This window comes from Columba livia, chromosome 6, assembly GCF_036013475.1.
Source record: "Columba livia isolate bColLiv1 breed racing homer chromosome 6, bColLiv1.pat.W.v2, whole genome shotgun sequence".
Taxonomy (NCBI): domain Eukaryota; kingdom Metazoa; phylum Chordata; class Aves; order Columbiformes; family Columbidae; genus Columba; species Columba livia.
The window spans coordinates 1,638,162-1,650,000 of record NC_088607.1 but is presented as its reverse complement, the minus strand read 5'-3'; the positions used below and the strand labels follow the sequence as shown (position 1 = coordinate 1,650,000).

General features: G+C 54.3%; 1 protein-coding gene across 30 annotated transcripts in view; it reads right to left on the bottom strand.

Annotated features, from left to right (window-relative positions):
• EBF3 (EBF transcription factor 3) overlaps positions 1 to 10,839 on the bottom strand; it is a 124,787-nt gene extending 113,948 nt beyond the window's left edge. For 8 of the 30 annotated variants that reach the window (XR_010473351.1, XR_010473354.1, XR_010473355.1 and 5 more), the window contains exons 1-4: positions 3,093 to 4,090; positions 2,720 to 2,876; positions 2,251 to 2,314; positions 1,522 to 1,577 (exon numbers count right to left, since the gene is read on the bottom strand). Coding sequence is in view for 18 of the 30 variants with exons in the window: in XM_065066701.1 (XP_064922773.1) it covers positions 1,522 to 1,577; positions 2,251 to 2,314; positions 2,720 to 2,876; positions 3,093 to 3,226 (411 nt within the window). In the remaining 12 variants the exon portion in view is untranslated. Of the gene's footprint in view, positions 1 to 1,521; positions 1,578 to 2,250; positions 2,315 to 2,719; positions 2,877 to 3,092; positions 4,091 to 10,631 lie in introns of those variants that run through there. The other 22 variants (XR_002422855.2, XR_002422856.2, XR_002422857.2 and 19 more) reach the window with 11 other exon arrangements.
• Positions 10,840 to 11,839: the final 1,000 nt, after the last annotated feature.

The window sequence follows — 11,839 nt, the reverse complement described above, 5'->3', positions numbered from 1 at the left end:
CTGGGCTATTTTTTTTTCCTCCCGTCAGTGAGAGGAGATTAAAAGCCTTTATTTTCAGCACTTTCTGCTGCCTAAATGAACAATAAAAGTGTACTTAAAATGTATCCTCTTTGCTCCTTTATTCATCGGTAACGAAACTTATAGCTGCCTATGTAAGCCTCTTAATTAGACTACTACAGCGATTTCCGAAAACGTTTAGCTGCTATATACAAAGGAAATAAACCCACATTGTCAACTCGAGAGCGCTCCAGAGTTTAAAAGGGCTCCTCTGTAACCTATTGAAATAATTATTGAAGGGTACAACGCCTTCGTCTTTGTCAGAGTAATTGTAGCTCGCCTGTCAGCTCTGCTTTGCTCCGAGAGGAAATCACACTATTTTACTACCGCAGGCGTTTAGATCCGAGACGATTTTAGTCAAGAGAAGGAGAAAGTTTGTGCGGGGTGAGCGCGGCCGGAGCTGCCCCGGGCCCGGCCGGGAAAGGTCCCGCTGCCCGAGCTCGGAGGCAGCAAAGTTGGCCAAAATAATCCATGCGGGCAGAGCTCGGCTCGGCCGGGGGTGCTGCGACCCGGCAGATTGCTGGAATGGTTTCCATTTCCATCCCTGGTATCTGATTTCCAGAACGCTGTAAATTATTCTCCATTCTCAGCCGACCTCCCCCCTCCAAAAAATATTAAAAAAAAAAAAAATCATGAAATGTCTCTCCAGTAAAAAAAAAAAAAAAAAAAAAGTTTAAAAAAAAAAAAGTTCACTAAATCCAAAAGCTAGTAAGTAGCTTTCTGTCTTTAATTGCTGTGGTGCAACGCTGATAACACGTAGTTATCATCGGAAAAGTTGACCAAGACAGGTTAAATAATTTAATAAGGAACTGCTTGTAATTATGTTATTTACAAGGTATGACAGAGGTTTGGGGAAGAAACAGAAGCTGATCTCAGGGAAACGGACGGGTTCGGGTGACCCCTGGAGCACGGAGTTTGAATTATGGAGATGGGGGGCTGAGAGGTGAATATGGACTAGAGGAGAACAAGATGACTTTTCACCTCAGCACATTTAACTTTTAAATCCAAATAAACGTCTCGCGTTACGAGACCATCGCATTGTAAAAGAAAAAGACTAATCCCGGCCAGATTCGGAGCGCTCGTCCTCACCGAGGGAAAATATCGCCACGAAAAGTTGCAAAGGGGAAGAAGCGCATGGAAAAATAAATCTGGGCAACTTGATTCTTTTTTTTTCTTTCCTCTCTCCCTTGCTAAATTAATTATATCGAACATCTGTTCACATGACGTTGTCCTTAATGCCACACACACTATTTAATGATGCCAACGTTTCCTCGAACAGCAACAACACACATTTTTTTTCGCTTTTTAAAATATCCTCCAGCAGTAGACATCTGAATTACTCGCTCAGGTAAATTAAAAGTAGGTGCGGTCCATTTGTCCAATATCCCTCCCGCCCCACCGCAAGCAAAGGGCAAAATACAAACTTAGGAACGTGCATGGTAAGAAAAGCGTAAACTTTCTCACCTGTTTGGTCATTGAGTCTATTAGACGAACATACAGGTCCTGTTCTGTCCTGACTCCTGGGGAGGGAAAGCAGAGACAAAATTCCTATTAGGGTTTCAGTAGCGAACCACCCAAATTAGATAATGAAAGCATGAGGTCAGGCAATTAAGTGCGGCGGGCAGGGACCGGCACTCGCGCCAGGCTCAGAAATAAAATTAAAAGAAAAGGCAGAAATGAAGCAAGTGCCAGAGCTCCCGTCCACTCCCAACCTGCCCCGCGGGGTCGTGTCCCGGGCAGCCCCCCCGGCCAGGCCGGATCCGCGGCCCCGGGTGGAGGGAAACACGCGGGGAAACAGCGGCGGTTCGGGCAGCGGGACCGAGCGACCCCGCGACCCTCGCGGGCTCTTCTGGCGCGGGGGGAACCCGCCCCGCCCGCTCACCCCCTCCCAGTAATTACCATTAATTGGCAAAAGTGGCAAAAGTCACTTAAAAAGTGATGTTGTGCTGGAGCAGCTATCGATCCTCTTTTTTTACTTTCCACTTCAAGACCAACCGGTTAATCATGTGAAGTACCATTGACTTATTGATCGTTTATGTTTTGTTTTCCTTATATGCCAAGGAGAGAGCCGTGTTTACATGCGTGTAATTTTAATCTCCAAATCTTTATATCCTTTTCCGAAAGGCCTTGAAAGGGAAAGTAAGACTTTTCTGCGGCACACGGACGTTCAAAAATGAGATAACGACAACTTACCATTGCTATACAATAACTGAAGTTTATAATGAATTCCATTGTTAGTTTTTTCATTGTTTGGCTCCTGCAAGTAACGATAAATAATTACATTTAGCATGAAAAATATCTCTCTCCTCCTGACGTACATATTTTTTTTCTCGTCCCTGCAGCGGCTCGGAATTAACAGTTTGCAGAAAATTCAGCCCACGGTCACTTTTGTGGAGCGCTGATGATGTCATTATCTCGGTGCGAATATGTCATGTTTAGCCGTTTCATCCCGGCGTTAAAATAAGTCGGGGGACGCGGCGATAAGTTTCTAACCCCAGGATCTATTCGAAGCGGCCGCAATAACGGGGGGACCCGCACGTGGTCCGGGCGCCTCTGGAGTCCCGTTAGGAAATTATCTTTGATCAATTAAATCACGCTTAAACGTTGGGTTGTTTTTTTTTTTTTTTAAAAACAAAAACAATAAGATAACAGGCAGACTTACTTTCTCTTTCTCCACAAAGTCCACAAAAGCTGTTCTCTCAATCTCCACTGGCTGCCCCTGCCTGTCGTACAGAGCTAAGACGAAGTGGAAAAAATTGGATTTTCTGAGATTGGAAGGCGGCTGTTTCTCGAAATGTGCCCGAGCCAGCCCCACGCCGCTGCGGGAGAAAACAAGACAAGGCGTGGGTGAGAGCGGCGGGAAGGGGAGCGCAGGCTCCGCGGCCGCGGGGGGACGCGGGGAGCGCGGAGCGGCGCGGAGCGGGGAGGCTGTAACTGATACGGGGCGGGCGGGGGTGGGGGGGTGGGGGGAATTTACGGCCGGGATGAGAAATACAGGAGGAGAAAACCGCCGGGAGAGGATTTGGCAGACGTACCTTTGGGCGGCCGTGTTAGCATCCACTACCCCAGCAGTGTGCATCCAGGAGCGGACGGGGTTCATCCCACTGCCCAGCGGTTCTTCTTTCATGGTCGTCCCACCTCTCGGTATATTTTCCTGAATCCCAAACATTAAAACAAATTTGGGCAAAACCAGCTCCTAACCAAAAGGGGTTAAAATTGAGGGAAATGTCAGATACGGGGTGGGTTGGTTGTTGCTTGATTTTTCTCTCTCTCTCTCTCCTTGGCGACTGGAATATAAGAGATGACTTTACTCCCTGTGATCAGTAGGAGAAAAGCCCAGTTCAAGTCTTGCTTCCTTCTTCAATCTGTCCTGTATTGGCACGACATAAACAATTTACTGAGTACTTCTGTGCAGCGAGTTGGATGGCGTTCCAGCTTGGTGGTTTAAAAAAAAAAAAAAAAAAGGAAAAAAAAAAGAAAAAAAAAGAAAAAAAAAAAAGAAAAAAAAAGTGTAACTGCAGCCGGCGACACTGCGAGGTTGTTTGGGTTTATTTTCGGGGGGAGGGGGGTTAAAAGAATAAATATATTTGTTGTTGTTTGCAGACGCGCTCAACGTGGTGTCATCCTAGTAAAAAACCGCCTCGGCGAAGGAGAGGAGGGACGGAAAACATAAAAAATAAAAAATAAAAAAAAAAAAAGCTTCAGGACACTGCTGAATCGACCACTTTCTGGCAAGGCTCTCCTGCTCCAAAAGACAAATAAACGGGGAAAAAAAATACAGTGATTACCGCGGAGGTGTTCCCGGGGCACACACACACACGGGAGAAAACGGGGGTGCGGGCCCGTTGGCGTCTACACGGAATGGACGGAGGCGCGCAGAGCCCGGCCCTCCCTCCCCGAGGAGCGCGCCCTTCCCCGGGAGCCGGGCCCCCGCCACCGCGGGAGAGGTGGCGTCACTGGTGACGCAAGCGATGGGCGTGGTCACCACCATATATGGAGCGTGGGGTTCAGGCGTTTAGCGCTGCGATCCCGCCCGGTCCAGGCGCCCCCCCCCCCCCGCCCCCCCGCAACCCCCGAAGGGGTTGCGGGGGGAGCGTGGGGGGGGGGGCGCCTGGACCGGGCGGGCGCGCATGTTGCGAGCCCCAAATATCAAAGTGCTAATAATGCGCGTAAAAATATATATTGGAAGCCTTCATGCGCGCACACATAGATATCCACATCTGTATGTCCATATATATATATACGCCTCGAGCGATGGGCTTTTCCACCCATTTAGGACTTCTATTATTATTATTATTAGGTATTGCCCAGGTGCGCGCGTTAATATTTCAATTAATCGCCTAAAATCGAAGCCCGATTTGCGCTCAGACACCCCCCCCCAATCCTTTCTCTCTCTCAAAAAAAAATAGAAGTGTTAGAAAGCAATCTATTTTGCTGGTGTTGGGGGTTAATGACTATTGCCAAAGATAAGTGAATTATCAAAGCTGTTGCTCTACCCGATCTCAAAATCCATTACATTGCTGGCCGTCTAATTAAATACGTAAGTATAATAAAATCATATTTTATGACTATTTGAGGGTAATGAGATTAGTCTTTAGAAGCGATCGCCACATATTAAAGATGCCACTGTCTATAGAATGTTAATAACCTTAAATCAAAGTGTATGGAAACTATTCATGATAAATTAAAAGAAAATTCCTGTATTCACAATCAGCCCGGAGCTTTTGAGGTACAGTGGAGCAGATTGCAAAACCTCACACTTTTATCGCGGAGGGACGAGCAAACCAAAGTTCCTAAACAATGCGGTTCTCGGGGTGGAAATGGCATTTGGTGGCACGGACACATTTGGGGACCTCGGGCAGGCGCCGCTTCCCCCTCCCCCGCAAAATCCACCCTCCAAAAATAAGGTAAAAATGCCCAACAACGCTATAATTGTAACATATTTCCTAAAATGCACAGAACAATGCCGAAGTTGGTTCTTCCCTCTGGTAACGAAAGCATAATGCTTAAAATCATTTACAGTATCTTTAATTCAGATTACACGCGCCAAGGCGATTTAAATCTGATTACCAAATTAGAAGGTTTTAAAACAAATCCTTTTAAATCTGATACTGTTGACTAAGGAGAGGGGGGAAAAAAAGTTCCATAAGCCCATCACATAAGGTAATGATCCTGCCCCAGAAAGAAAGGGAGTTTTAAACCTTTTTGACAACAAATGCAGCTGCCCCACTATTTTGGACGATATTAAGCGAAAATGAATGCAAATCTGTGTTCAGAAGCCATCTGGCCAGAAATAGGGGAATCAGCTGCTCTTCACAACAGGCTCTGAGGCTGAATCTATTTCAGCTCATTTTCTAGATCATCTGGTCCTGCACCCAAAGCGTGGAAAATACGGTCTTTATCATTCACCAACTTTATCTTTTTTTTTTTTGTGTCACTCCGCGGCAGGCTGCGAGCTGCCGGCTCCCGGGATGCGCCCCACTCCGCACCGCTCCGCATCGCTCCGCACCCCGCGGGGCAGCCGCCTCCCGACAACTTCTCCCCGGCCCGGGAGGGGAGATGGGTTCGGCGGCGGGAGCAGCGGCCCGGGCCGCCCCCGCTGAGCCGGGCCCGCTCTCGGGGAGGCCGGCAGGGCCGGGCAGGGCCGGGCCGGGCCGGGCCGCTGCTCCCACAGCCGCGGCACCTTGCACGGGAGAAGCGTGGGGGAGCGGGGCCACGGGCCGGCGCCGGGCGGGCAGGGGGTGTGCGCGGCGGCCGGGGGCGGCCCGAGCCCTCCCGGCTTCGCGGCCCTCCCTTCTTCTTCTTCTCCTCCTCCTCCTCCTCCTCCTCCTCCTCCTCCTCCTCCTCTTCCTCCTCCTCCTCCTCCTTCACCTCCTCCTCTGGCGCGGCGCGCCAAGTCTCCCTTTTGTGTGAATTTACGGGGTGAGGCTTCAGTGATCCCCCCCGCAAATTTGCATTTAAATAGCGACATCAAGCGATTCGCGTGCCACACACCAGTGGGCTCCCAGATGTCACGGCGGAGCCGGTCAGATGGCCGCAGCCCAGCTGTCCCCCCCGGCCCGGCCCCGCTCCCCGGCCCCCCGGGCGCCCCGCCGGCACCGCCTGCCGCGGCCCGGGCGGGCAGAGCTCCGCGCCCGCGGTAAATCACGCCTGGGAGCGCGTCCTCCTTCCCCCTCGCCTCTCTCCCCGCACCGCATAATCACACATAATCACACGCTGTACGTGGATCGCGCAGATTAAAATTGATAGCCTCATTTCCACAGCCGTTATAGGATTCTCCTAAACTTTATTATTTTATTTTTTTTCTTCCTCGGGACAATCCCCTCGGGACTATTATCTTAATCATTTCACCTTTTTTTTTTTTTTTTTTTTTAACGTATCACGTTTTAAATCACAGAAGTTTGAGCCCATGTTTACTTTCCACTGAATCCCGTCGCGGACCCGCGTGGGCCGCGCTGCTTCGCGCCCCCCGGAGCGGTTCCCACCGCAGAAACTTTCCCAGCGGAAAGCTGCGCCGGGAGAGGCGAGCGGGACCCCGGCCCGGCCCTCCTCCCGCTCCCCGCTGCCCTGCGGGGCACGGCCGGGCCCGCACAAGCTCGCCCAGGTGCATATTTCAATTTTATTGTTTGAAGGCGCCTTCATTACTAACGTGCTCGGTTACAGTAGGTGTAATTTATGCCCGATTTAACCGAAACAAATCTCTGCTAACTCTTGTTTCCTGTGTTGCAGGGCAGTGATAAATTTGCATTTTCGGGTATTTTCAATAGAGCGGCGGATGCCCAGGTACCGCGGCTCCGCTGTCGGGGCGGGGGCTGCCCACCGACGGGCACTTCGTGGTGTCAGTTCACGAGGACAGGCACAGTGGAGGCGGTAATTAGCGCGGGAGCGCAGCTCCTCCATGGGCCCGGCCCGGCCTTTGCGCGGGGCGCCGCGCAGCCTGCGCCCACGGCAGAAGCGCGGCCGCGCAGAGGCCGAGCCGGGGCCCGGGAGCGGAGCCGAGCTCAGGGCGAGGGCCGGGTGCTCCCGCCGGTGTTTCGGGGCCCGCCGACCCCCTCCTCCACTGGCCAAGGCGCCCAGCGCCCCGCAAAGGGCAAAGTGCGAGGAAAGGCCGCCCCGCGCAGAGGGTTTGCCCCCTCGGGATGCTCTGGCTTCTCTCTCCAGCCTCACCCGCTTTTCGGTATTTATCTATTTACCCGGATTGAGCTGGTTTGAACACTTTAATCCAAATTCCTGAGCATCCAAGGCCCGGGTAAAAGCCGCGTGGAAACCGAGCGGTGCGCTGCGGACATCCGCACCCGCGCCTGCCCCGCGGGGCGCAGCCGGACGCGGGGATGCACGGGGAGCGGCAACCAGGCTCAGCCGCTCCGCGCAGATCACCGCGGGGCAGAGAGCCGGCTCCGCGGGGGCGGTGCGGGACGGGGAGCGACACTCCCTGCCCGGGCCCTTCGGGCAGCGGCGTCAGGGCCGATCCGCCCCGCGGCCCCGCGGCGGGCCATACGCGTCCTTCCGCGCCTTTGCGCGCCACTGCGCGCACAGAGTTCAGGCGGTACGGCGAGGTGGTGCAGCAGCCTCGGAGCCCAGAAACTCCTTGTCGGTGCAGTTTTACTCAAATCGGCCCTTGGCCCTGTGCTCCTCCAGGCGCTATTTCGCGGGCCGGCGCCCAAATATTTTTAAATCAAAAATTAGCTCTTTTTTTTTTTTTTTTTTTTTAAATTAAAGGCTTAAAGTTTCCCCGCGCACGAATGCCAGCCCTGGCAGCCGAGTGTCTAGCGAGAATCTTTCCTCGGAAGGGAAATCTCCCCGCGGCCGCTGCCGGGCTCCCGGCTGCCCGACGGCGCGGCCCTTCCCGCGGGGCTGCGGGGGGATGATCGGGGGATGCTCGGGGCCGCCGCCGTTTCTCCGCTCCCCGGGGACGGGGTGGGGGGCTCCGAGGGACGCGGCTCCCGGCAGCCGCCCCCGGGGTGGGGCGCTGGACGGCCGCGGGAGCGCAGCCGGGGCCGCGGGGAGTTGGCGGCCGGACAGGTCCTGTCGTGCGGCGAGAACAATATAAACTGGCTCCAACTGAACAAACAAGGATCGATCAGATAATTTCAGATATTATAATTGGCTTTAATTAAACACACTTCGTTCTAATTAACTCTGAAATTTTAGCATGCTTTGGGACGTTGGTGTCTGATTTGATATTGTCAGTCCAGATGTCCTAATAAAATTCAATCCTCCACTCAAGACTTCAATATTCACTAAGAACAAAATGCAAATTAAATGTAAAACCTAAAGTATCGCCAAAGGTATAATCAAGAAAGGTGTCTCAAAACTTCTCACTTTTTATTACGCAGTAGTTAGAAAATGCAGATTACATCCTAACAAGACCTCTACTGAATAATATAAACCTTAACTCTTTCATGGTCAGGGCTCGCTCTCCCCGACGCTCTGCCCTGAAGGGATCCGGGAACATCCTGCGCCAACACACGGTAACACATTCGTGGTCCGGGGCTCTGGCTGCACGAACCGGGCGGGGAGAGCCCCGCGGAACGGGGACGCGCCGCCGCCGCACTCAAGGAGCAAAACTTTAACAAGTACTTTTCTCCCCGAGGCGGGGAGCAGTAGGTGCCCCAGCCCCGCACCGGGACGCTCATCTCCCGCTCCGCCACGGCGGAGCTACCGGCAAACCCCGGCCGGGCTCCGGTACCTCGCACCGCGTCCCGAGCTCCGGCAGCGCAGCGCTCGTCCACCCGGGCAGGACGCGGAGCCCTGGGGTGGGGACACACAGGGGAAAGTTCCCGTCTTCTTGCCCCAGAGCCTGCCGCTGTCTCACCGTTTCCCCGCAAACCACAGCGGTCTTTGAAATAATTAAAGCCTTGAGAGCAGGTCGGTGATGCGCGGGGTCGCAGCTTCGTGCAGCCTCCCGGCCAACCGGCCTCGGGTGCTTCACCGGGGGAGCCCCCGAGCTGCGGCTCCTCGTCAACCCACAACCTGGCGCCGTTCAGGGAGCGGAGTGAGCAGCGCTAAAAAGGACAAGCTATTCCCACATTAAACATTTGTATGTTTTCCATACTAATGGAGTCACTTAAAGCTGTTGCTAATTTAACTTTTTAAAAAGGCCACAGAGTGGTGATTTGCATTTTCTTTAGGATATTGAAATGAAGAGGAAACCGCTGGGCGGTGAGGCTGCCCAGAGCATAGCTGGGGGCCATGCAGAAATAAAAACAGATAAAGAAAAGAAGAAAGAAAGAAACTGCCTTCTCTTCTGGACTATTAATAAGCAATTTGTCCCGCTGCAATTTACATTGCAAAGACAAACGTGCCGGGCGCCCGGCTGCCGCCCAGCCAGGCCGGGGCCCCCGCGGGGTGCGGAGCCTCTGCGGGCCCGGCCGCCGCCTCCCCCCGGCTCCAGCGCCGCTCCGCGCTTCCCCGCCACCTTCCCCCGCAACCTGCGCTCCCACTTTCAGCGAACACCGGGGAGGCGCGGAAGTCCCGCGGCCGGCGGGCGGGCGGCTGAGGCGCCCTCCGCACACCTCGGGGCGTGCATTTTAAATGAATTTCCGAGGGTTCGGCAAAGAAACGCGCCTGGTTTGGGTAAACAACAAGTGCTGAGATCGACATTTCTCTCGCCAGATCCCTTCCGTACCGCAGAGAAGCGGCCGCGGCTCTAGCGTGGGGACGGTGTGCCATCTACAGGACACTGCGCGGGCGGCCGCGCACCGCGCCCGCCGGCCCGCTCCCCCCTGCCCTTCTGCCTCTGAAACATCGATTATTTGTTATTTGAACTTTTCAACATCATATTCAAACTTCACGGCTGACAAAGGCTACGGCGCTGCCCGCGATTTCGGGGGGCGTTAGATTAAAAGATATGAAAGGTAAAGATAATGCAATTTGATTTGTTAGTCTAACTCCGCGATTTGAGAGTTGATGTCCCCAAAGACCAGGCTAGCTTTTCCCCTTTATTTATTTTTATTAAAACATCAATCTACTCTGGAGCTGGGTGAACTCGGTTTCACCTAGAGAACATAAAATTCTCCATACCAAGGAAATAAGCACCTTTCATAAATCAACAGTATTCCTGACAGATCGATCAATTTTTGGTTGTTAATCCGAAAGGAGGAGTTTTAATTGCTTCCTGCCTTTTAGTCCGGGCACCTCGGCGCGTCGGCTCTGGCAGCGCCCGGCGCTCCGCTTTTCTGCTCTGGAGGGCAAAACACCCCGGAGACTCGGCCGACACCCCGCGCAGCGCCGCGCCAGCTGCCCTCCTCCCGGGCCCGCCGCCGCGCAGCACCCTCGCCGCGCTACTTGCGCGCAAAGCGGCCGCCGCCGCAGCCAGGACCCGCGCTCGCCGCCGCCGGCGAGTAACTGCGAGGCAGGACTCATGTGGGTGCAGGGGCGCGCAGAGGTGCGCACAGACGCGCGGTGTGGCCGCCCCCGCGCACGGCCCGTCCCAGGTAAGCGGGCGCTCCGCCACCCGCGCCGCCCCCGCGCCCCGCCGCCTGCTCGCGCCCCTTCCCGCCCCCCCCCCCCCCGCGCAGAGGCGCGCAGCCAGGGACGCCGCAGGAGCGGGACCCGCGTACGCGGGCGCTTACCTTTCGCGTCTAATTAGGCCGGGGAGAGGTTTTCCTGGGGAAAGCCCCAACCCGGGCGGAGGGCAGCGTTTATTGAGGAGGGGAACGGCGGAGGAGTGTGCGTGTGCTCTGCGCGCTTTCATACACTACTTACCCACCGCAGCCTCGCCGAGGCTCTGTGGGGCACGGCGGTGCGCGGAGCGCAGCAGTGCGCAAGCGCCCCCCCCGCGCTGCGCGGGCGGGAGGCGGGCGGGAGGCGCGGGGCGCCCGCGGGGGCGGAATCGGCGGCGCGGCCCCGGGGAAGGCGGGGTGGGGGGGGGGAACCTCGCCCGGCCCGGCGCTGGCCCCGAACCGGGCCGCCCCCCCGGGACCGCCGCTCCCCAGGGCCGCCCTGCGCCCCGTCCCGCGGAAACCGAGCCCTGGGGAAAAGGTCCCGCGGGCGCTTTCCCCGCCCCCCCAGCTCGCCCGGGAAAGGTGATCGATTCTCGGAGCAAAACGCTTTAGAAACGCAACAGTTTGTCCTGCGGGGCTGCAGCGGGTGAATTTACCGCTCCGAACTTTCGCTGAAGAGACGGCGGGCAAATCTTTTAAAACTATTTAAATGGGTTTAATCTACCCACTCAGGCTTGAACTGATGCTTCCAGCTCGCACTGCTTTGTCACGTTGGGTGCGATGCTGGCAGCTTTCGAGAAATAGGTTTCAAGAACTTCTTAGCTACATGAATCTTTGATTTTGAAAAAGCCTGTGTTGTACTGGCAATGCAGCGTACAAAGAATGCTACTGGCTAGAACAATTGTATTTTGTTTATTTCTGCTCTTCTCCTCCCTCTCCCAGTTCAGTACAGGAACTCTTGCAGTATTGGTTAATTTTCGAGGAGGGGATAACTGCTGGGATGCTTAGCAAGCTCTCTGCCACTGCCGATACTTTCTAGTGATTCGGCATCTTCGTAAATGATGTGCAGTTACAAGATGTGAAGGTGTTCAGAAGAAAAGTAGCAGGTTCCAAGTCAAATTCCTGCAGTGAAGTGAAGCCACACTTCTGGAACGGAGCTACATCTATAAAAAATAAGCCTATTGGTGTTGACCTTGGTTATAAATTCAGGTAACATTCACCTTTAGGTTTGTTCTGACAGCAGATACTTTCTGGTTTGGTTTTAATTAATAGATTGGTAGATTTTAGCAGCTGGGAGAGGTTGTGGGCAGTGGGGCAGGAGCTTGTTGCTATCGGTT